Source organism: Anomaloglossus baeobatrachus, chromosome 1 (assembly GCF_048569485.1).
Source record: "Anomaloglossus baeobatrachus isolate aAnoBae1 chromosome 1, aAnoBae1.hap1, whole genome shotgun sequence".
Taxonomy (NCBI): Eukaryota; Metazoa; Chordata; class Amphibia; order Anura; family Aromobatidae; genus Anomaloglossus; species Anomaloglossus baeobatrachus.
Window position 1 is genome coordinate 467,212,459 of NC_134353.1, and position 27,142 is coordinate 467,239,600.

General features: G+C 47.7%; 1 protein-coding gene across 1 annotated transcript in view; it reads left to right on the top strand.

Moving 5' to 3' along the window:
* Positions 1-27,142, top strand: part of POLR2E (RNA polymerase II, I and III subunit E) — a 40,660-nt gene that overhangs the window by 9,757 nt on the left and 3,761 nt on the right. Inside the window, exons 2-6 of the mRNA XM_075314602.1 lie at positions 777-951; positions 1,030-1,145; positions 1,263-1,343; positions 5,612-5,670; positions 5,798-5,876. Of these exons, the coding sequence (XP_075170717.1) occupies positions 777-951; positions 1,030-1,145; positions 1,263-1,343; positions 5,612-5,670; positions 5,798-5,876 (510 nt within the window). The remainder of the gene's footprint in view (positions 1-776; positions 952-1,029; positions 1,146-1,262; positions 1,344-5,611; positions 5,671-5,797; positions 5,877-27,142) is intronic.

Here is a 27,142-nt window from a genome sequence, read left to right on the forward strand (position 1 = left end):
GTTGACATGATCACGTGACTTCCGGTGGTTGCCATGCTAGCACAGGGCCATGTGATGACACCTGTAGCTAACATGAGTAACTTCCTCTCAATGCCGGAATACAGCCGGCATTGAAAGTAAAGCACCATATCTGCAGATCTCAGCTCTGTAGCTGTGAAAAGGCAGTGAGAGAACCGGGTGCAGGATGCTTCACAGACAGCCGTTTTGCGTTAAACTCGCTTCCACGGGTCCAGTGGAACTGCACCCGGTTCTTTCACTGCCTCTTTAATATGCACCGTTTAATCAAATAAAAAAATAAACGTTTTTTACTGGAGATTCGGTGTGCCGCTGGATGTTTTTCTATATGGTGCCAGAATAATGTGCTTTGTATGCACAGTCATCCTGTGCTGCCTTTACAGAGGACCAGTCGCCAGATTAAATGTCCAGGTTTTGCTCATGTTTTCTTCCAGGTGCTCCCGGAGGGTTCTGTTTTTTGTGGGATTGCTTTTGAGTCCCTCATACATTTCCATAGTTATGGGCCTGTTATATTTAGTGCTGATTTTTCAGTTCTGTGGGTCTTGATGTAGAATAGCCTAAACACATTCCCCCAGAGAACGGTGTTACCACAGCCTTATTTGAAAGAGCATAATATTAGTGTTAATTACAAAGGCCCATATCTCTGGAAATGCAGGATGGCTTAAACAATAAATAAATAAAAGATCTTTATTAGTAATGGGTGTATGTAAAGTTATGCACTATGTTACCATTTAGCTGAACTATTTCCTTTTTCTGCTCAGTTGTGCCATGACCGAGGATACCTTGTGACACAAGATGAATTGGACCAGACGTTGGACGAATTCAAGGCACAGTTTGGAGATAAGCCAAGTGAGGGCCGACCCCGGCGAACTGATCTTACGGTGTTGGTGGCTCATAATGATGATCCCACCGATCAGATGTTTGTATTTTTCCCTGGTAGGTGTCATGAAGGGTGTGTTGTATAATGATAGGGATGGAGATTAGTTTTATGATTCAATTTCTATAAAATTTCAGAGGAACCAAAAGTTGGAATAAAGACTATCAAAATGTACTGCCAAAGGATGCAGGAGGAGAACATCACCAGAGCCATCATTGTGGTCCAGCAAGGAATGACCCCGTCTGCTAAGCAGGTGCTTTCCCTTTATTCTTGCTGGAGGTGAAATACCTTGTGTTAGCGTCTGGTTTAGGAGTTATCTTCAGGGCTAACTGTGTCTCACTAGATCTATGTTCATCTTTTATGTATTTAGTCCCTGGTGGATATGGCTCCCAAATACATTCTCGAGCAGTTTCTGCAACAGGAGCTTCTGATCAACATTACAGAGCATGAGGTACGTTGCAGAAGTTACCCAGAAAGTCTGATGACAATCACAATATGGCCGGTCACACCATAGCAGTTTTTATAGTAGGCTGTGCAACAAGGTATACAAAGACCTGCCATGATGCACTAGTGCCAGTACATGGTGTGCACAATCCTCCTGTGCTGACAGTCCCTTAAACCTCCTACAAGTTGGTCACTGGTGCACTCCTATTTTGTGTTTTAGAAAAAACTGCTTTATGTGTAGTATTTCACTTCATTCAATTGATTGTGCTCCATATTTATAAAAATTGAGAATTAGCATACAATTGGATGACAGTAGAGCCAATTCTTGTGTGTGTGTGTGTGTGTGTATATATGTATATGTATATATATATATGTATATATATGTATATATGTATGTATATATATGTGTATATATATATATATATATATATATATATATATATATATATATATATATATATATATATATATATGCATATGTGTGTGTGTGTGTATATATATATATATATATATATATATATATATATATATATATATATATATATATATATATATATATATATATATATATATATATATATATATATATATATATATATATATATATATATATATATGTGTGTGTGTATACATACATACATACATACATACATACATACATACATACATACATACATACATACATACATACATACATACATACATTCATTATCTATATCTCTGCTGAGGATCGCGTATAGTGTGAGTGAGCACTACCATACTCGAATCAAGCAGGCTGGACGCTCCGACGGGATCGACTCAAGTATCAGAGTTTAAGTGAAGTCAATGGGAAACTCAAGCATTTTTCCAGAAGATGTTCCAGAAAAATGCTTGCGTTTCCCATTGATGTCATTTATACTCTGGTACTCGTGTCGAGTCCGTCGGAGCGTCCAACCTGCTCGTTTCGAGTACCAGAGCACGGTCCTGGTTGCTCATCACTAATCGCGCAGTAATTTGCAATACACAAATTAAAGACCTGGGGACATACTGAGGCTGCCTGACTTCTAACAAGAATAATGTGTAAGAAAACCACACTGACTCATAAAGATGCAAAACAAATGTCATTTTCATCCTTGTGCAGTGTTGGTGGGCGCCATGCTGCTCTCCTGGGAGTGCTGTGCAGTCAGCTTCTGCTAAGGCTGGAGTCACACTTGTGAGAGACTCGTGCAAGTCTTGCATCACATCACCTGACATGGCCTGCAGCTCTCCTGACAGAAGCATCTCAGCTGCATAGACATACATGCAGCTGACCCGCTCCTGTCAGGAGAGTGTGTGGCCATGCCGGGTGATGCGATGTGAGACTCGCACGAGTCTCTCGCAAGTGTGACTCCAGCCTTCCTCTTCTCCTGTCTCCTTTCCACCTGCAGTGACTAGACAGCTCCAGTAAGGGCTAACGTTATGTCTGTCTCATCTATGTCTCTTTGCTCATCCCATCTTGGCGCACGCGCAGTGATATATAATTGCTCCTTTCATATACACACAATGTCGGCCTCATCGCCATTAGATCACTACACAGCATGAAGGGGAGGTACAGAGCAGGGAGGCTACTGAGCATGTGTGTCCACCATTTTACGTGGACCAACATTCACAGCGGAAACCGTATGGGGCAATGTTCGTGATGAACATGTAGTGAATTTACAAGACTGGGGCACTGTTGTAATTGTATATTGCACATACACTTCTTATGACATGCTCTGAGTTTTGAAAAGAAAAGAATTTGTGGGCCAACCCCTTTAACACTCGAAGTCCCAGGAATTTCGAGCTCTATAGGGTTTCAGTGGTAGAAATGTCAAATGACCCCTCTCTGGGACTTCTAGTGTTAAATGGAATCTGTCAATTGGTTTTTCCTATTTACTCTGAGAGCAGCATAATGGTTCACAAGAGTCTAATTACAGCGATGTGTCACTTAATGGACTGTGCGCTGTAGTATTAATACAATCAGTTTATGAGCACCTGACTACATCTCCTGTGTGTAACCCCACCCTCGCCACTTATTAGCAGCTGCCAATCATTCCTGTGGGCGGGTTATACACACAGCAGAAGTCTTAGCTCTTCTACTTCAAGCAGAACAGTATGAAAACTACGCCAAGCAGTGCAATAAGTGATACTTTAGGCTTTGATCCATATTATGCTGCTCTCAGAGTAAATATAAAACCCTACTGACATTAGCATACGCTCACACTAGCATCTAAAAAAATGTGATTTTTCACTTACAAAAGTTGGACAATTAGGCTATGTGCGCACGTTGCGTACTGTCCCTGCAGAATTTTCTGCAGCGATCTGAAGAGCACACGTGCGCTTTAAATCACTGCAGAAATGTCCGTAGTGAAAAAAAAAAAAAAAGCCGATTCCATGCGCTCTGCCTGCAGCTCCTCCCATAGACAGAGCAGGGGCTGCCGGCAAAGCGCACGGAAGAACATGTCACTTCTTAGAACGCACGCTTCGGCAGAAGCCGAAGCGCTGCGCTCTAAAACGCCACGTGCGCACGGCCCCTGCACAATCTCCATAGACTGTGCAGGGGACGCAGTACGCATGCAGTTAAGCTGCGCTACAAAGCGCAGCGTAACTGCATGAATTACGCAACGTGCGCACATAGCCTTATATATTTTTTTTTTTTAATGGATTTGTCATCCATGTGCTCGATTGTACTATTTCATATATCAGCAGCAGCTCATCCTTGTTGTTGGTATGTCTGCTGCTTTTTCTGTAATAGAAGAGACCTGATTGATGCAGAGTACAGACCTCCGCTGCACCTGCTTTCCAATAAGATGCAGAAGGCAGATTCAACCTAAAGATCCTGCTGTTTGCTGTAATGATTTGCTGGGGTCTTGGTTGTCATTTTATTGATGCCTTTTAGGCTATGTGCGCACACAGCGGTTTTTTTTACTCTGCGATTTTGTGCGTTTTTGGCTACAAAAAACGCACAAAAATGCACCCGCGGAAAAATGCGCCGATAAAAAAAATGCATGCTTTTTTTACCGCGTTTTGCTGCGTTTTTCCAATGCACTGCATGGGTGAAAAACGCAGCAAAACGCAGGAAAGAATTGACATGTCCATGGTTTTTTGTTTTTTTTGTTTTGTTTTTTTAAGCTCCAAAAAGCAGCTAAAAAAAAGTTGTGTGCGGACAGCAAAAATGAAAAGCCATAGACTTTGCTGGGGAAGCAGTCATGCAGTTTTGAGGCCAAAAATGCACCTGAAAAACGCACAAAAATGACGCAAAAAACGCTCAGTGCGCACATAGCCTTAAGGGCTCTTCTAAAAGGATGCACATGCCCATAATATCCAATTTTTATATAGGGCTAATCATCTGGTTATATGGCCATTAGTTCATTGCCGTGATGTCTGTCTGGTCTGACTTACCGTCCTTTTATGAAAACTCCACAAAAATGTCAGATTGACACAGACCCCTACAAGCCACTAGAACTGGGTGTACTGAGGCTTTATTACTGCACCAATGAAGTGAAGAGGAGCTTGAATGGCGCTGCAGTATACACTCCATTCACTATTCCTGGGGTGACATAAGGCTATGTGCCCACGGGACAATGTTCCCGCGGATATTTCCGCAGGTTTGCCGCAGCTGTTCCCCAGCTATTCGTTGCTGCGGGTTCCGAGCATTTTTGTTGCGGTAAACCTGCGGGACAAGTGCGGAAATACCTGCAGAATTCCCGCCCTTTATTTCCATAGTGGAGGAGCGGGAATTCCGCAGATAATTCCGCAGGGATAATTGACATGCAGTTACGTGCGGCTGCAGGACATCCGCAGCATATTCCGCAGCCGCACATACCACAGCATTGATACAGCACTCTCCAAATTCCCATAGGATAACATGGGGAGTGTCTGTAATTGTGCAAACCTGCTGATTTATCTGGAAAATTCAGATAAATCCGCGAGTTTTCCACGGCAAAATCAGCGGGTACATTGTCATGTAGGCACATAGCCTAACTGGAGTCTGCCATCTCCTTCAGTCACATAAATCACATAGCTGTGGAGTGGTGGGGTGCACGCTCCTGCTCCTCGTTATTCAGACATTCATTATCTATACTATGCATTATAGACAAGTGTCCACAGAGGCTCAGCCCTGTTATCGGATAAGGTTTTATCAAGCTTTATGTAGTCAGACCTTTCCAGTAAATCATACTTCTATATTCACCTCTGCCTTCAGGGCTGTGGAGCACATAGGTGTATATTACTGCCATATATACAGCGCTACCATCATTTATGCCGTTCCTTTTTCAGTTAGTTCCTGAACATGTGGTCATGACAAAAGATGAAGTCACAGAACTACTAGCAAGATAGTATCCTTTAGTAATGGCTCTGCAGCCAACCATATTTTAGATGGGTTTTACCAACATCGAGTGGCTACTACTCAAATGTCTACTACAAATATTACGAATTCTGAAAATGTCTTAACTATTTGTCCAGTAAACTCCGAGAGTCGCAGCTGCCTCGTATCCAGGCTGGGGATCCAGTTGCAAGATATTTTGGTTTAAAAAGAGGCCAGGTAAGAAATACAGCACGGTTCGCATAGTGCCATGAAATGTACAGTTGGAATTTTCCTGTGGATTATACAGTATATCAAGGTGCGTACACCCTAATATTTCCGTAAAGATTTTCTTATATTTTCATGGGACAACACTGAAGATATGACTATTTGATACAATATAAAATAGTCAGTGTACAGCTTGTATAACAGTGTAAATTTGGTGTGTCTTCTAAATAACTCAACACACAGTGTGAACTGCTGGCAACAAACATGAGCACACCCCTAAGTGAAAATGGCCAAATTGTGCCCAGAGTGTCAATATTCACCATTATTTTCAAGCACTGCCTTAACTCTCTTAGGTATGGAGTTCTCTAGAGCTTCACAGCAGCCTCGAGAATCCTCTTCTATCCTCCTTGACATCACAGAGCTGGTGGATGTTAGAGACCTTGCACTCCTCCACCTTCTGTTTGAGGATACCCCACAGATGCTCAATAGGGTTTAGGTCTGGAGGCATGCTTGCCTAGTCCAGCACCTTTCCCCTCAGCTTCTTTAGCAAGGCAGTGGTCATTTTGGAGGTGTATTAGGGGTTGTAATACTGCCCTGTGGTCCAGTTTCCAAAGGCAGAGGATCCTGTTTTACTTCAGTATGTCACAGTACATGTTGGCATTCATGGTTCCCTCAATGAACTTTAGCTCCCTGCAGCCGGCAGCAGTCATACAGCCCCAAATCATGACACTCCCACCATCATGCTTGAGTGTAGGCAAGACACACTTGTCTTTGTACTCTTCACCTGGTTGTCGCCACACACACTGTACACCATATGAACCAAATAGGTTTATCTTGGTCTCATCAAACCACAGAACATTCCAGTGATCCAGGTCCTAGTCTCGTCTTCTGCAATCTGTTTGCTTACATTCTTGTGCAGAGTCTTCCTTCTGGGATGACAGCCATGCAGACCAATTTAATGCCATAGACAGTGTATGGTCTAAGCACTGACAGGCTGATTTCCACCCCTTTACCCTCGGCAGCAATGCTGTCAGCACTCACGTCTTTTGAATAGACAACCTCTGGATATGACGCTGAGCACGTGCACTCAAGTTCTTTGGTCCACCGTGGCGAGGCCTGTTATGAGTGGAACCTGTCTTGTTAAACTGCTGTATCATCTTGGCGATCATGTTGCAGCTCACTTTCAGAGTGTTGTCGATCTTCTTATAGCCTACGCCATCTTTGTGTAGAGTAACAATTCTCTTTTTTTCAAGCACCCATGACTGCACCACGAGAGAGGGGATCCGCCCTTCAAGGACAGGAAACCTCCAGAATAAAAAGGGGCGGCACCTCTCCCCGCATCAGTTGGTTTCCTGTCCTTGAACAGGGAGCCTCCAGGAATCCACTGGGATTCAGGATGGTCCTGGTGGTCCGAAGATACAGATTCCGGCACATGGCCGGCTGACTCTGGCAGCGGCACGGGTCCTGCTGCGGTCGGCCGAGGTGCTGTGGAGCCGCCGCAGCAGACCCACGGGGGTCAGGCCTGCGAGCAGCACACCCTCCTCCAGTGACGCCGCAGCAGCGAGTATCCAGGCATCGGGACGCGGTGTGGAGCCTGCAAGGACCAAGTAAGGGCCGGTCGGCCGCAGGGAGCCCACGGGGGTCTTGTCTGCCCGCGGGGTCTCTTGGCCTTGAGTGCCTTATATAACCATGCCCTGGCCGGAGATCACTGGGTATCTAGGTTCATTAGAGCCTGTGCTAGATCTAGACCTCGGTGCAGCATGCCCCTACCGTCATGGGATCTTAACTTAGTCCTCTCGGCCTTAACACAGCCCCCGTTTGAGCCCTTTATATTCCATCTCCCTCAAACATATGTCCCTCAAAACAATTCTCCTGGTCGCCCTCACTTCAGCCCGCAGGGTTAGTGACCTACAGGCCTTATCCATAACTCCTCCATATACCCAGTTTTTTGACGACAGAGTAGTTTTAAGAACTGATCCCGCCTATTTACCGAAGGTACATTCTCACTTCCATAGGTCACAAGAGATAGTGCTCCCCTCTTTTTATGACAACCCTTCTACTCAGGAGGAGATAGGGTGGCACTGCCTGGATGTTAGGCGGTGTCTTCAGCAGTATCTGTTGGTCACTTCAGAATGGAGGAAGGATAAGTCTCTGTTTGCAATCTTCCAGGGTTGTAGGAAGGGGCTTAAAGCTTCTAAGTACACCTTGGCCAGGTGGATCAGGGATGCCATCTCCATTGCTTTCACGGCTAGGGGTGAAGACGTGCCTCCTGGTCTAAAGGCGCACTCCACGCGAGCGATGGCATCTTCCTGGGCGGAGAGATCAGCGGTCTCCATCGAGCAGATCTGTAAGGCAGCAACCTGGTCTTCTCCGTCCACCTTTTTTAAACACTATCGCCTTGATTTGTCATTCACCGACATTACCTTTGGGAGACGGGTTCTGGAGACTGTTGTCCCTCCCTAGGTCTTCTATGTAATTCTCTCGTGGTGCCGTCATGGGTGCTGGAAAAATACATAATTACTTACCGGTAATGTGTTTTCTTTGTCGCTCCTAATTGGGAGACCCAGACAATTGGGTGTATAGCTACTGCCTCCGGAGGCCACACAAAGTATTACACTAAAAAGTGTAAGGCCCCTCCCCTTCTGGCTATACACCCCCCCCCCCCCGTGGGATCACGGGCTCCTCAGTTTTATGCTTTGTGCGAAGGAGGTCAGACATCCACGCATAGCTCCACTGTTTAGTCAGCAGCAGCTGCTGACTATGTCGGATGGAAGAAAAGAGGGCCCATACTAGGGCCCCCAGCATGCTCCCTTCTCACCCCACTTTCTGTCGGCGGTGTTTGTTAAGGTTGAGGTACCCATTGCGGGTACGGAGGCTGGAGCCCACATGCTGATTCCTTCCCCATCCCCTTTAGGGCTCTGGGTGAAGTGGGACTTTACCGGTCTCCAGGCACTGAGACCGTGCTCCTTCCACAGCCCCCGGAGAATCGGCTGGATATGGAGCTGAGTATCGTCAGGGACAGGGCCCTGCTTCGTTAAGGTACTCTGTGTCCCCGGGCATACCGCGCGCACACCGCAGCATGCTGGGCGTGTTAGTGCGCCGGGGACATCAGCGCTGCTGCGCTTGTGCCATTCCTCACTACAGCGCTGCTGAGTGAGTAGACTTAGTACGAACGGCCGCGCCGGCCGCTGGGGTCAGTTTTCACTGCGACGCGGCTGGGACTTGTGGTGCGCCGGGGACTTCCGCGCTAGCCGTGCATGTATGACGGCCGCGCTTATTACTACAGTCCCCGGCTTTTGCGGCCTAGTTCGTTTCGTTCCCGCCCCCAGACCTGCCAGTCAGGGGGAGGGCGGGACGCTGTACAGACCATCAGCGCTGAGGGCTGGAGTCTGCTTTACATACTCCAGCCCTCACACTGGGCACAGTGGGACGCCAGTTTCCCGCACTTTGTTTGTGGCACGCCCACGGTCCGCCCCTCCTCACAGGACGCCGGCAGCCATTCCTGTCTGCACGCTGAGCTGGAGAGGGGAGACTGGGAGACCCAGACACGGGATTCTGCGACCTCACACCCGCTTTTCAGCGGGCGGTAAGCAGCCCTCAAGGGCTCACCCCCACTTGTGCCGAAGCGTACTTTGTATTTTTGTGCTTGCATGCTATACATTACACTGTACGGTCGCTGGTGACTCTCTGCTATATACCCTCCTAGGTTACTCAAGGCAGACAACAGCATGTCGTCCGCAAAAAGCAAACGTGCCAAGGCACAGACTTTATATGCTGCTTGTACCGCATGTGGGGCTGCTCTACCGGCAGGTTCCACTGACCCCCATTGTGTGCAGTGCTCGGCCCCTGTGGCACTTGCTCAGCCGGGGCCGCTGCTAGAGGTGACCCAGGGAGAACCACCTGTGAATGCTGTCCAGGTGACAGGGACGGAGTTTGCAGTTTTTGCTGACAGATTGTCTATGACTATGTCTAAAATTCTTGAAACATTGCAGTCTAGACCAGTAACTCAGACCATGGGCACTGTTGAATCATTGCTCCCTGGTCCCCCTCAGCTGGAACACTCCCGAGCTCAGGAGGTGTCGCATGCACCCCAGGGTGACGACTCTGACTCGGACGACAGTCCCAGACGGCCTAAGCGGGCTCGCTATGAGCGGCCCTCAACTTCATCACACTGGTCAGGGTCCCAGCTGGACGACTCTCTGTGTGATGAGGCGGATGTGGCTGATCAGGATTCTGATCCTGGGACCGTTCTCAATCTGGATACACCTGATGGTGACGCCATAGTGAATGATCTTATAGCGTCCATCAATAGAATGTTAGATATTTCTCCACCAGCTCCTCCTGCGGAGGAGTCAGCCTCACAGCAGGCGAAATTCCATTTCAGGTATCCCAAGCGTAAATTGAGCACTTTTCTGGACCACTCTGACTTTAGAGACGCTATCCAGAAACACCACGCTTATCCAGATAAGCGTTTCTCCAAACGGCTTAAAGATACACGATATCCTTTTCCCCCTGACGTGGTCAAGGGCTGGACCCAGTGTCCCAAGGTGGACCCTCCAATCTCCAGGCTTGCAGCTAGATCCTTAGTTGCAGTGGAAGATGGGGCGGCACTTAAAGATGCCACTGACAGACAGATGGAGCTCTGGTTGAAATCCATCTATGAAGCTATTGGAGCGTCGTTGGCGCCAGCATTCGCAGCCGTATGGGCACTCCAAGCTATTTCAGCTGGGCTTACACAGGTCGACACGGTCACACGTACATCTGCTCCGCAGGTGGCGCCCTTGACCTCTCAAATGTCTGCATTCGCGTCTTACGCGATTAATGCTGTCCTAGACTCTACGAGCCGTACGGCAGTGGCGTCTGCCAACTCCGTGGTTTTACGTAGAGCCTTGTGGTTGAGAGAATGGAAGGCAGATTCTGCTTCCAAGAAGTGCTTAACCAGTTTGCCTTTTTCTCGTGACCGACTGTTTGGTGAGCGTTTGGATGAAATCATTAAACACTCCAAGGGTAAGGATTCATCCTTACCTCAACCCAGACAAAACAAACCCCAACAGAGGAGGGGACAGTCTGGTTTTCGGTCCTTTCGAGGCTCAGGCAGGTCCCAATTCTCCTCGTCCAAAAGGACTCAAAAGGATCAGAGGGGCTCAGATTTTGGCGGACTCAATCACGACCAAAAAAGACAGCCGGAAGAACCGTTACCAAGACGGCTTCCTCATGACTTTCAGCCTCCTCTCTCCGCATCCTCGGTCGGTGGCAGGCTCTCCCGCTTTGGCGACATTTGGCTGTCACAGGTCAAAGACCGTTGGGTGAGAGACATTCTGTCTCACGGGTACAGGATAGAGTTCAGTTCTCGTCCTCCAACTCGCTTCTTCAGAACTTCTCCACCTCCCGACCGAGCAGATGCTCTTCTGCAAGCGGTGTCCGCCCTAAAGGCGGAAGGAGTGGTGACTCCCGTTCCTCTTCAGGAACGAGGTCGCGGTTTTTACTCCAATTTGTTTGTGGTGCCAAAGAAGGACGGGTCGTTCCGTCCCGTCCTGGATCTAAAGCTGCTCAACAAACACGTGAAAACCAGGCGGTTCCGGATGGAATCCCTCCGCTCCGTCATCGCCTCAATGTCTCAAGGAGATTTCCTAGCATCAATAGACATCAAGGATGCTTATCTCCACGTGCCGATTGCGCCAGAGCATCAGCGTTTTCTACGCTTCGTTGTAGGAAGCGAACACCTGCAGTTCGTAGCTCTACCTTTCGGGCTGGCGACAGCCCCTCGGGTCTTTACCAAGGTTATGGCAGCAGTAGTGGCAGTCCTGCACTCGCAAGGTCACTCTGTGATTCCGTATTTGGACGATCTACTTATCAAGGCACCCTCTCAAGAGGCATGCCAGCACAGCCTGAACGTGGCACTGAAGACTCTCCAGGGTTTCGGGTGGATTATCAACTTTTCAAAGTCAAATCTAACCCCGACCCAATCACTAACATATCTTGGCATGGAGTTTCATACTCTCTCAGCGATAGTGAAACTTCCACTGGACAAACAGTGTTCACTACAGACAGGGGTGCAATCTCTCCTTCAGGGCCAGTCGCACCCCTTGAGGCGCCTCATGCACTTCCTAGGGAAGATGGTAGCAGCAATGGAAGCAGTTCCTTTCGCGCAGTTTCATCTGCGTCCACTTCAATGGGACATTCTCCGCCAATGGGACGGGAAGTCGACATCCCTCGACAGGGATGTCTCCCTCTCTCAGACAGCCAAGGACTCTCTCCGGTGGTGGCTTCTTCCCACCTCATTGTCGAAAGGAAAGTCGTTCCTACCCCCATCCTGGGCGGTGGTCACGACAGACGCGAGCCTTTCAGGGTGGGGAGCAGTGTTTCTCCACCACAGGGCTCACGGTACGTGGACTCGGAAAGAGTCCACCCTTCAAATCAATGTTCTGGAAATCAGAGCAGTCTATCTTGCCCTACAAGCCTTCCAGCAGTGGCTAGCAGGCAAGCAGATCCGAATTCAGTCGGACAACTCCACAGCGGTGGCATACATCAACCACCAAGGGGGAACACGCAGTCGGCAGGCCTTCCAGGAAGTCCGGCTGATTCTGACGTGGGTGGAAGACACGGCATCCACCATATCCGCAGTTCACATACCAGGCGTGGAAAACTGGGAAGCAGACTTTCTCAGTCGCCAGGGCATGGACGCAGGGGAATGGTCCCTTCACCCGGACATGTTTCAGGAGATCTGTCGCCGCTGGGGGATGCCGGACGTCGACCTGATGGCGTCACGGCACAACAACAAGGTCCCGGTTTTCATGGCGCGATCCCACGATTACCGAGCTCTGGCGGCAGACGCCCTAGTTCAGGATTGGTCGCAGTTCAGGCTACCTTATGTGTTCCCACCTCTGGCGTTGTTGCCCAGGGTGCTGCGCAAGATCAGGGCCGACTGCCGCCGCGCCATCCTCGTCGCTCCAGACTGGCCAAGGAGGTCGTGGTACCCGGATCTGTGGCACCTCACGGTAGGCCAACCGTGGGCTCTGCCAGACCGTCCAGACTTGCTGTCTCAAGGGCCGTTTTTCCATCTGAATTCTGCGGCCCTAAACCTGACTGTGTGGCCATTGAGTCCTGGATCCTAGCGGCCTCAGGTTTATCTCATGAAGTGGTTGCCACCATGAGACAGGCTAGGAAACCATCCTCCGCCAAGATCTACCACAGGACGTGGAAGATATTCTTATCTTGGTGCTCTGCTCAGGGAGTTTCTCCCTGGCCATTTGCATTGCCTATTTTTCTTTCCTTCCTGCAGTCTGGGTTGGAAAAAGGTTTGTCGCTCGGCTCCCTTAAAGGTCAAGTCTCCGCGCTATCCGTATTTTTTCAGAAGCGCCTAGCGTGACTTCCTCAGGTACGCACGTTCCTGCAAGGGGTTTGTCATATCGTCCCCCCTTACAAGCGGCCGTTGGAGCCCTGGGATCTGAACAAGGTCCTAATTGCTCTCCAGAAGCCGCCTTTCGAGCCTTTGAAGGATGTTTCCCTTTCTCGTCTTTCACAGAAAGTGGCCTTTCTAGTGGCGGTCACGTCTCTTCGGAGAGTGTCCGAGCTGGCGGCGTTATCATGCAGATCTCCCTTCCTAGTATTTCACCAGGACAAGGTAGTTCTGCGTCCAATTCCAGAATTTCTTCCTAAGGTGGTATCCTCCTTTCATCTCAACCAGGATATCACTTTACCGTCTTTGTGTCCGCATCCAGTTCACCAATTTGAAAAAGGTTTGCATTTATTGGATCTGGTGAGAGCACTCAGGATCTACATTTCCCGCACGGCGCCCCTGCGCCGCTCGGATGCACTCTTTATCCTTGTCGCTGGTCAGCGTAAGGGGTCGCAAGCTTCCAAATCCACCCTGGCGCGGTGGATCAAGGAACCAATTCTTCACACCTACCGTTCTGCTGGGCTTCCGATTCCATCAGGACTGAAGGCCCATTCTACCAGAGCCGTGGGTGCGTCCTGGGCATTACGGCACCAGGCTACGGCTCAGCAGGTGTGCCAGGCGGCTACCTGGTCGAGTCTGCACACTTTTACCAAGCATTATCGGGTGCATACCTACGCTTCGGCGGATGCCAGCCTAGGTAGACAAGTCCTTCAGGCGGCGGTGGCCCACCTGTAGGAAAGGGCTGTTTGACGGCCCTATCACGAGGTATTCTTTTACCCACCCAGGGACTGCTTTTGGACGTCCCAATTGTCTGGGTCTCCCAATTAGGAGCGACAAAGAAGAAGGGAATTTTGTTTACTTACCGTAAATTCCTTTTCTTCTAGCTCCAATTGGGAGACCCAGCACCCGCCCTGTTTTCTTAGGGATTTTGTTTTTTCGGGTGCACATGTTGTTCATGTTGAAGAGTTCAGTTCTCCGATGTTGTTCCTCGGATTGAATTTGTCTTTAAAACAGTTATTGGCTTTCCTCCTTCTTGCTTTTGCACTAAAACTGAGGAGCCCGTGATCCCACGGGGGGGTGTATAGCCAGAAGGGGAGGGGCCTTACACTTTTTAGTGTAATACTTTGTGTGGCCTCCGGAGGCAGTAGCTATACACCCAATTGTCTGGGTCTCCCAATTGGAGCTAGAAGAAAAGGAATTTACGGTAAGTAAACAAAATTCCCTTCTTTTCTGAACCCATGACTGCACATTCCCTCCCTGCACTTAGGTGTTGATAGTTTTAATTTCTTTTTCGCTCCTCTTCACTGGGCGGTGGCGGGGTATGTGTCGTGGGCGGAGGAGGGGACGCTGCGCTCACCACGCTCGTGTCCGGCAGTGCTGCTGCTTCGCTTGCTGCTCGGTGGTGGCTCGAGCGGTGGGTCGGATCCCGGGGACTCGAGCGGCGCTCCTCGCCCGTGAGTGAAAAGGGGAATGGTTTTGGGGATTTATTGTCCGTGACGCCACCCACGGTTGTGGTGAGGTTGTGACACCACCGCTGCTCTGGACGGGGATCCCGGGAGCGATGACAGGGAGCAGCTTGGATGTTGTTTTTCCCCTCCGTGGGTAGGGGGGTTGGTTGTCCCGGGGCCCGTTGAGGGAGGGATGGCAGGTGGGTTACGGGACCTGGTGAGGTGCGGGGTCGCGGGGGCAGCGCGGTGCCACATGGCACAGTGGTACTCACTCAGCCAATGATAAATACAAAGTCTCCGGTAAAACAAACGGCTGGATGGACGGGTCCCACAGACGGCTGCGGTGGTTCTTCTCCCGGTAGGTTGGCGGTGACTGCCTTTCCCTGCACCTGTGTTGTGTTCTCGGTTCTGGTGGCTTCCCACCAGTAACCCGCTCCCCAGCTTGGATGGAGGCTGAGGGAGCCCCTTTTGCCCGCAGGCTCTGGCCCTGGGAACTGTAGCCTTCGTGGTGACTGTATTTGCCTTCACGGTTTGAGCTGTTGCCTTCAATCGGGTCTTGACTGCTGGGAAACCCCGGAGGTTCCCTTCGCTAACGGATTTGACCGGTTTTACGGCGACTCCTAGCCTGGTCGGGGTCCGTAGGCCCTGCCGAATGGTGCTGGCTTCTCTTCGCTCCCCGATCCGGTACCGGCGGGCCACCGCCCGTCCCCGATCCTTACGGTTCAAGTCAATCAGCCCCTCCTGCAGACGGTCACCACCGTCTGCCAACCTTGCTGTATGTGCCCGGGCCACGCACCCGGACACGGTCAGTCTCCTCCCCTGCCACTTCACTCCTCAACTCCAGACTCAACTGAACTACTCTCTTTTCCTGCCTCCAGGACTGTGAACTCCTCGGTGGGTGGGGCCAACCGCCTGGCTCCACCCCCTGGTGTGGACATCAGCCCCTGGAGGGAGGCAACAAGGATTTTTGTTTGACCTAGATGTGCCTAGCCGGAGTGTGGGGTGTGTTGTTGCAGTACCTGTGACGTCCTGGCTTGTCCAGGGCGCCACATATGTCTTAATGATGATCCCTTTTTCGGAGGTCCTGTCATGCTCGGTAATCCAACTGTGAGGAGAGGTGCCGGCCCTTTTTATTCTGGAGGTTTTCTGTCCTTAAAGGGCGGATCCCCTCTCTCGTGGTGCAGTCATTGGTTCAGAAAAAACACATTACTGGTAAGTAATTACATATTTCAGATCCTCAGAGAATTCATTGCCATGAGGAGCCATGTTGAACTTCCAGTGACCAGTATTAGAGAGTGTTTGAATGACCACACCAAATTTACCCTCCCTGCTCCCCAACCACACCTGAGACCTTGAAACACTAATGAGTCACATTATACCGGGGAGGGAAAATGGCTAATTGGGCAGTTTGTCCATTTTCACTTAGGGTTGTACTCACTTTTGTTGCCAGCGGTTTAGACATTAATGGTTGTATGTGTTTTATAGGACACACCAAATGTACATTGTTATACAAGCTGCACACTGACTACTTTACATTGTATCTTATCACCAGTGTTGTCCCTTGAAAAGATATTATTTACAAAAATGTGAGGGGTGTACTCACTTTTGTGATATACTGTACTAAATACTTATGTGTGAAACAGAAAAACAACAACATATACCAAAGGTCAGCCTTGGTTAACACGAATGTAATGGGTGAGACAAAATTGTAAGGTGGTCCTTCAAAGAGAGAGAATGTACCATCATCACCCACTATTCGTATATATCTATTGGGTAAACTGATCCATAATAGACAGAAAAACCAATTCACAAAGGGATCAGAAGAAATAAAACAAATAATCTTTATTTCAATTCATTCAAATTACAAGTGAGGTGTAATAGCAAAAAAGGTACACTAGGTGGCATACCAGAGCAGCAGCAAGTAATATAAGTGCCAATTACAGGGAATACTAATGTAAACAGCCACTAAGCAAGAGTATGAATCACACACAGGTATGTCAGGGCATAATAGCAAAGGAACACTGTAATAAAAGGTGAAACGCTAGGGCAGACAGTATTCAAACCGAACGGCACATACTGCTGGAATGGCGCCAAGTCCCATCCAACGCACGTTTCAACGATGGCTTTAGTCAGGGAAGGCGACCCTAGCGTTTCACCTTTTATCACAGTGTTCCTTTGCTACTATGCCCTGACATACCTGTGTGTGATTCATACTCTTGCTTAGTGGCTGTTTACATTAGTATTCCCTGCAATTGGCACTTATATTACTTGCTGCTGCTCTGGTATGCCACCTAGTGTACCTTTTTTGCTATTACACCTCACTTGTAATTTTAATGAATTGAAATAAAGATTTGATTTATTTCTTCTGATCCTTTAGTAAAAATTTTTTCTACTTTGTGTGAAGCAGGTGAACGCCATTTATTTTGATTCAACTATAAAAATATTTTATATAATGTAACATAATTTAGTATGAAGCTTCAGGTCACGAGCACACATTGCGTATTTGGTGAGTTTTTACCTCAGTATTTGTAAGGCCACATGCACATATTGCGTATTTGGTGAGTTTTTACCTCAGTATATGTAAGGCCATGTGCACACATTGAGTATTTGGTGAGGTTTTACCTCATTATTTGTAAGGCCACGAGCACACATTGATTATTTGGTGAGGATCTACCTCAGTATTTGTAGCTGAACCCCTTCAGCCCCCAGCCTGTTTTCACCTTAACACTAGAACTACTGGACTCGTGACACCTATATAGAAATACATAGTGCAAAGTAGTCAAAATGACTACCTCAGTAGTTCTAGTGTTAAAGACCGGGCCATTTTTTACATTTCTGACCAGTGTCACTTTGACAGGTTATAACTCTGGAACGCTTCAACAGATCCTGGCGATTCTGAGATTGTTTTTTCGTGACATATTGTACTTCATGTCAGTGGTAAATTTAGGACGATATTTTTTGCGTTTATGTGTGAAAATTTTGGAAATTTGGTGAAAATTTTGAAAATTTCGCAGTTTTCAAAATTTGAGATTTTATGTTCATAAATCTGTGAGATATTTCACACAAAATAGTTACTATATAGCATTTCCCACTTGTCTACTTTACATCAGCACAATTTTCGAAACAAATTTTTTTGTCCTTTAAGAAGTTAGAAGGGGTCAAAGTTCATCAGCAATTTTTTTTCATTTTTCCAACAAAATTTACAAAAAAAATTTTTTAGGTACCACATCACAATTGTATTGACTTTGAGAGGCCGAGGCGACAGAAAATACCCAAAAGTGACCCCATTCTAACATCTGCACACTTCACTTTGCTCAAAACCACATCCAAGAAGTTTATTAACCCTTTAGGAGCCTTACAGCAACCAAAGCAATGTGGAAGGAAAAAATGAAAATTTTACTTTTTTACACAAAAATATTACTTTAGCCATAAAATTTTAGCATTTTCACAAGGGTATCAGGAAAAATGCACCATAAAATTAATTGTGCAATTTCTCCTGAGTACACCGATATCTCATATGTGGGGGAAATCAATTGTTTGGGCGCACGGCAAGGCTCGGAAGAGAAGAAGCATCGTTTGAATTTTTGAAAGCACAATTGTCTGGAATAATTAGCAGATGCGATGTTGCGTTTGGAGACCCCCTGAGGTGCCTAAACAATGGAGCTCCCCCACAAGTGACCCCATTTTGGAAACTAGACCCCTTTTTGAAAACCGATCGTGGTCACTGCGGCTCCGGGGCCGCGATTTCGCCATGACTGATGTATCAGTCATGGGTCTTTAAGTACCAGGGCACCATGACGGCTAGATCCGTCAAAGGTTGTGAAGGGGTTAAACCAGGAGTGGGTAATAATACAGGAGTGGTGCCCGTGTTTTTATTGTACTTTTTTTCTGAATGTTCCACTCCTGGTTTTGGCTATAAATATTGGGAGGAAAAAAACTCACTAAATTCTCATCATGGCCTAACCTGTTCTGTTTAGAAAAAAAAAAATAGAAGAAAGCAGTATTAACTTGCAGATATGGGGTTCATCTGCAGGTTAATAGCATTAGTAACTGCGCCCCGACACTTGCTGCACTGTAAAGCCAGCTGTCAGTCACTGCCAGGGTGCAGTTACAGCCTCCCATGTTGCTCATTATAAACTGAGCCTCACCTCTGACTTAATGCGGGAGGCTGCTATGAGGATTTCTTCTTAGCGGGACACCTACTTGTTTTTTAATCTATCTCTGCCCTTCTCCGTCTCTTTGAAGCCAGAGCTGTCAGTCAGAGGGAAGATAGAGATAGTGGGAAGGTGCTTTTTTTTTTTTTTTTTTTTTATTTATTTATTTTTATATATATATATATATATATATATATATATATATATATATATATATATATATATATATATATATATATATATATATATATATATATATATATATATATATATATATATATATATATATATATATTATTAAACAGTTTTTTTTGTTATAACAAAGCTGCGCATACCAAATGTGGTCATGACATACTGTTATGGGACGAGGATCTGCTGCTGACACTTATGGGGGTAATGTCCCTAAATTCTCTACTAAGGTACCCCATCCTGGTAATGATCCTCCTGCCTTGTATATATGTTCCACATCCTGGTATAGCCCCCATCCTGCTATATACCCCATCCTGGTGTATGGCCGCATCCTGCTATATGGCCTGCATCCTGTGGCACACAAAAAAATAAACATTCATACTCGCCTTTCCTCGCTCCACGCAGCATCCTTCCTCCTCCTGTCTGTGTCAGCAGCAGCGCCGCTGACCTGTGTGGAGCCGGCCACAATCCCTGCAGCATCACTCGTCCTCCTGCCTGTGCCGGCTGCGGCTGTGTGTAGACACGCAAGCACAGCAATGACGTCATCGCTGTGCGCACCGCTAGTCTCCACACACAGCCGCGGCCGGCAGACAGGAGGACGAGCGATGCTGCAGGGATCGTGGCCGGTGAGTATACCGATTTCACTGCACCCTGCGCTGATGATGATACGCGGGGAGCAGTGAATACATGATCACATGATCACTCCAGGCTGTAGTTACCAGGGCTGACCATGCGGGACGGCTGTTTATTATGCACGCATCCCCCGCCCATCATCCCCGCCCACCTGTTAGCGCCAGCTTTAGTGCTGAGAGATGATGGGCATGCATATTAAATGAGCGGACCCACGTGGTCACGGCAGGCGCTGCTACAGCCTACTCGTGCCCCCGATGACTCGCAGCACCCTCATTTCCCGCAGCCATGCCCTACAGTCAGACTATAAGATTCATCCCCTACTTTCCCCCAACATTTGGGGGGGGGGGGAAGCGCGTCTTATAGTCCGAAAAATACGGTAACTAGGCTTAGCAGCCACACACAAATTAACTGACTGAAACGTACAAGATCCATTTTTTTTTTCATTATAACACAGCTCTTTACGCAGAGGACAAGCTAAAACAGACCCGCTAGCAAAGCTCTAGCCCACGTCAATGTCGCAGGGGCCAGATTTGCGGTATCTAGCCATGGGGCCCAGAGGTCCTCCACTTTCTGATACGCCCTCCTCTTTTGGTAGACATACTTCTCAAGCCTGAGCGTACGATTTACTTCTTCAATCATCTCTCTAGTATCTGGGGCTTTGCTGTTTTTCCAGTATAGCGCTATGACCTTTCGTGCTTGGTATAGAATACGTGCGATAACTGTGTTATGACTCTCCGGAATAGGAAGTTCTGCCATGTACCCAAGAACACAATGGGGTCCAGCACACCCGTCCCAATATCTTCTCAGGTGTGGAGAGTTCCACATAAGATGGATCAGGTCTGCGTCTGCTAGTCCACGCTTCCAGCAGCACGAGTCAGGGCTAGCCCCAATTTTGAATGGAAACACTGGAGTCCTATATACTGTGTATAAGGAATAATTGTGACAGCCTCTGCACTTCACTTACTGACAGCAGCGGATTTTTTTGCACTACCTTTTCCCACCTTTTCTGTTGAAATGTTACCCACGTCCCTCTGCCTTTTATTTCTAAGATCACAGGTTTCCACCTTGAATTTGGCATCTTGGAAATGCATATAGGTAGTACCAGGAGATGTGCCCCCTTAGTGTCGACAGCCACCGCTGAAATATCCAGCAGAGGTGTCCGGTCCACCATTGCAAAACTCGTAGAGCCAGACTGCACCTAACAAGCATGCCGAAGTTGAAGGTATTGGAAAAACCTGGTATTTGGGATATCAAATTCACTCCTATGCATCTCAAATGACTTAACACGCCCTCCTGAAACTTGCTGTATCTTCTTGATCTACTGCCATAACTCAAACCCTTGCAGCCTATGAAGCTCAGGCAGATTCGAGTTTCCCCAAATAAGTGAGTATGTGGTGACCGTCCCCACTTTCCGTATATCCTTTACCCATTCCCAGGTTTTCCCCATCTCTCTTAAGGTATGGTACACAGGAGCAGATAGTCCCAAGAACCCCCCTGAGTCTAGTACCGCAGGCACTTATTCCTAGAGCATGACGTATCATTGCCACTATTGACGGCAAGGTTCCAACACCGTCTCCCTCCCAATTCTTGATGTGCTGCAGCTGCGCTGCCAGATAGTAAAGGAACGGGTCCGGAACCGCCGTGCTATTCCCTCTTCCAGATTAATTCTCTAATGCCGCTATTAATATCATAGAAGATACGTTGGGGCAACCAGACGGGTACGTTATGCAATAAGTACAACGCCTCTGGCATAAGAATCATTTTCACTAGGTTAGCCCTGCCGATCAGAGAGCAGCATTTTGTTTACACCAGGCTTTGATTTTCTGCTGGAACCTGCTCAGTAGAGGCGTGATATTCAGCTTTTCATAATCTGTCACCTACTCACTAATCCAAATACTTAAATGAGGAGGTTAACGTCAACTGCCCCACGAAACTCTCAGGGACAGGAGGGACGGGCCCTAATGTCATCAGAGACGACTTGTCCCATTTAATTGTTAATCCCGACAATGCGCTAAAGTGGTCAATGACGAATATTGCTTCTGTTAGGGAATTTGGCCAATCATTTAGGAACAGCAACTTGTCATCTGCGTAGAGTGCGTTCTCTGTCAGGTTGCCATGACGAAAGCCTTTCACACCTCCTGATGCTCTCAGTGCTTTTGCCAGGGTCTCAGTGGCAAACAGCAATAGAGACAATGGGCATCCCGGCCTAGTCCCCCTAGCCAGTGAGATCCCCTCTGATAGCAACCCATTAACCTTCACTCTTAAGGGTACTTTACACACTGCGACATCGCTAGCGATCTCGTTAGCGATGTGAAATTCTAGATCGCAACTGCGATCTTTTGAGATCGCACATGCGTAAAATGACCTATGTGCGATCTCGAAAGATCGCACTTGCGATCTAGAATTTCACATCGCTAACCAGATCACTAGCGATGTCGCAGTGTGTAAAGTACCCTTTACCGTAGTGGCCGCATACAACAGTTTACCCAAGAAATGAATTTGTCGCCATAGCCCATATTGGGTAGTACAGTCTATAGGAAATTCCATTCGACACGATCAAAAGCTTTAGCGGCGCCCAAAGAGACCACCGTTTTAAACTGATCCCCTACCGTGGGTAATTGAAGATTTAAATGGAGCCATCGGATGTTAATGGAAGTGGACTTATTTGGCATAAAACCTGTTTGGATGTATAAGTGCAAGCGAGTCAGTTAGCCAAGGCCTTTGCAAGAATTTTAACGTCCACAGGCAACAAGGATATTGGGCGATAGAATTCCGGCAGACCAGGGTTTTTGTTTAGGTATTACCACAATAATGGCTTCATTCATGGAGGACGGTAACCTCCCACTCTCCAGAGCCTCATTAAACACTTCCAGCATCTGGGGCAGTAGAATGGAACTGTAGGACTTACTCAGCCGTCAGGTCATCCGTGCCTGGAGACTTGTTAGATGACAGAGCGCGTTCTAGTTCCTCTAGACTAAACGGAGCCTCCAACGCGCTCGCATTGTCGTGCGAGAGGGCCGGTATGCGTCTTGCAACAGGAAGGCTGGTATAGCCTCCATTTAGGGAGACATTTTAGAGCAGTAGAGCTCCCCAAAGAATTCCCGAAACACCATCAACTCTTCCCTATCAGACTGCTTCGATGTGCTATCCCTCTTCTTCATTTCCGAAACAAAGGATGTTCACTGTTGAGCCCACGACACCACTGCCAACAGATGACCTGCTTTCTCCCCTTTTTCAAAGTACCTCTGCTGTTTAAAGAATAGCTTATCCCCTGCTTTTGTCACTATAGCTGGGCTAGCTGTTTCTGCGCATGCTACAGCATACCCTTAGTGCTATCAGACGGGTAAACGACATAAGTTGACTCAGCCTCTTGGGCCTCTCTCCTCAATTTGTTCCCAAACTATTCTTAGATGCATTTTCAATCCCATTTACCTCCTTGATAAGAATACCCCTGAAAAATGCCTTCATTATGTCCCATACTATAGCCCACGAGGATGACCCCTTATCATGGCAGAAGAATTCCTTAAGCAATTTGGGGATCTTGCTACTCTTGGGGAATATGGTGAGCCAGAATGGGCTGAAGCTCCAGGGGATAGGGGTCCCTCCCAGCCTTGCCCCCAGCCATATCACTAGCCAGAGTGGGGTATGGTCTGAGATACTCCACCAGGCTTACTATCCTTGCCATCTGCGCATTGCCAAGAGCCAGGTCAATCCTCGAGAGTGAGCCAAACGATGTAGAAAGACCAGAGTAGACTTTTACCCCTGGGTTCCAGACCCTCCATAGGTCTATCCGTTCAACCTAAGAATAAAGTCTCCCAAATTGAGTCAGCCCTTAAAGGGAACCTGTCACCAGATTTTTCCCTATGCAACTAAAATTATAGTGGAACCTCACTTAACGAGTAAAGCTTTCTGTAAATTTGTAACTCTGTTTACAAGAAAGCCTTGCTGTACGAGCAAAATACTCACCGCACACACTTCCAGTTCCGTACATCCACCGCGCTCTGACCCGCTCTTGCTCTTGCAGTCCACACAAACACACACAAGCACACACAAACAAACATGCACGCACACACACATACAGTATTATGCTCACCTTACCTTCCGTTCCATCGCCGGCCTCATGGTTCCTGTAGTCCACCGGTACATCGCGACGAGGGAGGAATCCTCGAGGCGAACTACAAGACCCAGGAGGCCGGCAATGGAACGGAAGGTAAGGTGAGTATAATGTGTACCTTCCGTTCCATCGCCGGCCTCCTGGGTCCTGTAGTTCGCCGCTCCAGGATGTGGTTCGGCAACCATAGCGACGAAGCAGGAACTTCGGCTGTCAGACGCTACTCAAAGGCAGCGCGCTGGCCAATCAGAGGCAAGCGGCTCCTGCCTTTGACGTCAGCGCTCTGGGTGCGGAAGTGTCTCCCTCGTCGTGATGGTAACCCGATACACAGCCTGTACTAGCGAACAGCAAGTCCCAGGAGAGCGGCGATGGAAGGTAAGGTGAGCATAATGTGTGTGTGTGTGTGTGTGTGTGTGTTTGTACGTGTGTGGAATGGCACAATAGGGGACCAGGATGGGACATTTAACAAGTTGTGGAATGAATTGTCTGCATTGTAATGATTTCGTATGGGAAATCTTGCTTTGCTGAACGAGTAACTTGGTTAACAAGCACAGTCCCAGAACGGATTGTTCTTGTTAACCAAGGTTCCACTGTACCACCTTCTGTAGCTCCTGGACTGCATTCTATGAAGGTGTGCCTTGTGTTTTCCAGTTCGGAGCTCCCTCTTGTGGTCAGTGCTGGCAGTGCAGTTGATGTGTGGAATGGAAGCGACACACCTGCAGAGGACTGGCAATCAGGGTCTGACTGGGCTATTTAACTTAGTAGCTTTCTCTTGTTACTTGCCAGTGGTCAATTGCTCCTGTGTGTCCAGGACATTATGCAACCAGCTCTGCTCACTTCCAGAACTTCCCTCAGATAAGTGGTCTTGTACCTCCTGTTATTTGTTTACCACCTTTTTGGTTGTTGTTCTGATTGATACTATGAATGATTCCTAATTTGTCTGTGTAGAGTTGTGGTGGAATGGATCATTCCCTGCTGGGAGTGTCTGTATACTTGGCTCCATAATTCTGCAAGATTTGTGTTTTGTCATGCTTGGTATTTTTCAGTCCCTCATCTGTATTAGTGTTTGTCTGAGTGCTGGTACAGTGGGGGAGAGGTTTAGTAACCTGCAGGATTTTTCCATATCAGTAGTGCTGGTATTTAATAGAGTTTTTACGGCTGCAGACAGTTGCTCTTTCCTGTCCTTTTCAATACAGATAGTTTGGGCCTCACCTTTGCTGAAATCTGTCCTTTTTGGCTTTTTGTGTTTTTCTATATCACCGTAGCCTTTACATGTGGGGCTTTCTTATATTTCTATTTGTGAGATTATTTAGTTCTCCGGCTTTGTCAAGGCGTCCAAGTCATCGTAGGCACGCCCCATGGCTACTGTTAGTTGTGTGTCAGGATTAGGTCTGTAGTCCGTTAAGTTTCCAGCCACTCTGTTACCTTTTGGGACTCCGCATTATTTGATCCTCCCCGGTCCCTGAATCATAACAGCCTTGTATCTGGCCCCCTTTTTCAGACCGCAAAAACAACTTTATATAATATTACCTTTCGTATGTAAATTTTATTGGTGGGCCTAAAGGACGGGCTCTCTTTCTCCTTCGTCCCCCCCCCTCCTGCCGCTGTATGCCGTCCCCTGTGTTGATTTGAATTGATGACGACGGTCCCGTCGGACCAATTAACTGCAGCAGACGATATCTTAGCAGACGTCTGCTGCAGCTAATCGGTAAGATCAGCTGTTCTCCAGTCCTGTTGTGACACCGCGCACGCTCCCACTGTCAGAACGAGATCTGAAGAAGCGAGGGCGCATGCGCTGCCCTCTCCGACACAAAACTGGGTAATGCGAGCTTCAAAAACATGGCGCCGGAGATGAGCGCTATGCGCCAACTCCGACGCCGTGTAACTGAAAAGAGAAATTTGCATACAGCCAGAGAGAGGGAGGAACAGGCGGCGGGGGGCGGAATCATGTGCATAACCCACCCAGATATTTGGAGAAGTGCACACGTCAATCAAAAAGTGGATACATTTTCAAACTTCATAAACTTGGATTTCACAGCCTAAACATCTGAGCTGCCCACTAATGATATGTACAGCCTGTGTCGGATAGTGCCAGTACTGCACTGGCTTTACGTTATATACCAAAATCCTGATGTTTGGTTCCCTTTAATATTTGGTTGCACAACCTTTTGATGCAATCAATTGATTCCTGTAATGTGCCCACGTTGCGTTCTGTCCCTGCAGAAATTTCTGCAGCGATTTGAACAGCACACGTGCGCTTCAAATCGCTGCAGAAACAGTCCATAATGAAAAGCCGATTTCATGCGCTCTGGATGCAGCCCCTCCCATAGACAGAGCGGGGGCTGCATGCAAAGCGCATGAAAGAAGTGACATGTTGCTTTTTAGAACGCAGCGCTTCGATAGCAGCCGAAGAGCTGCGTTCTAATACGCCACATGGGCATGGATTAGGCACAATCTTCTTAGATTGTGCTGGAGACACAGGACACGTGCAGTTAAGCTGCGGTGCAGAACGCAGCGTAACTGCATGAAAATACACTATGTGGGCACATAGCCTCACTGTCAGTGAAACTTCTGCACTTCCCACCCTCAAGAGCAAACTGCTCCAGTTGTCTCATGTTTGAAGGTTGCCTTTTCCAGATGGCATGTGTCGGCTCTTTCCAAAGGTGCTCAATAGGATTTAGGTCAGGGCTCATAGAAAGCCACTTCAGAATAGTCCAATTTTTCCTCTTAGCCATTCTTGGGTGTTTTTAGCTGTGTGTTTTGGGTCATTATCCTGTTGCAAGACCCATGACCTGCGACTAAGACCAAGCTTTCTGACACTGGGCAGCACATTTTTTTTCTCTAGAATTCCTTGATAGTCTTGATATTTCATTGTACCCTGCACAGATTCAAGACACCCTGTGCCAGATGCAGCAAAGCAGCCACAGAACATGAGAGCCACCTCCCATGTTTCAGTATTCTTTTCTTGATAGGCTTCATTATTCCATCTGTGAACATAGAGCTGATGTGCCTTGCCAAAAAGTTCAATTTTTTTCTGATCTGTCTATAGGAGATCCTCCCAGAAGCTTTGTGGCTTGTCAACAAGTAGTTTGGCAAATTCCAGTCTAGTTTTTTTTTTTTTTTCTTCAACAATAGTGTCCTTCTTGGTCGTCTCCCATGAAGTCCACTTTGGCTCAAACAACGACGGATGGTGCAATGTGACACTTATGTTCCTTGAGCTTGAAGTTCAATTTTAATCTCTGAAGAAGTTTTTCTGGGCTCTTTTGTTACCATTCGTAACGATACTCGGTCAAGTACCAAGTGTACTCGAGCACCTCAGCATGGTAGTGCTCGCTCATCACTAG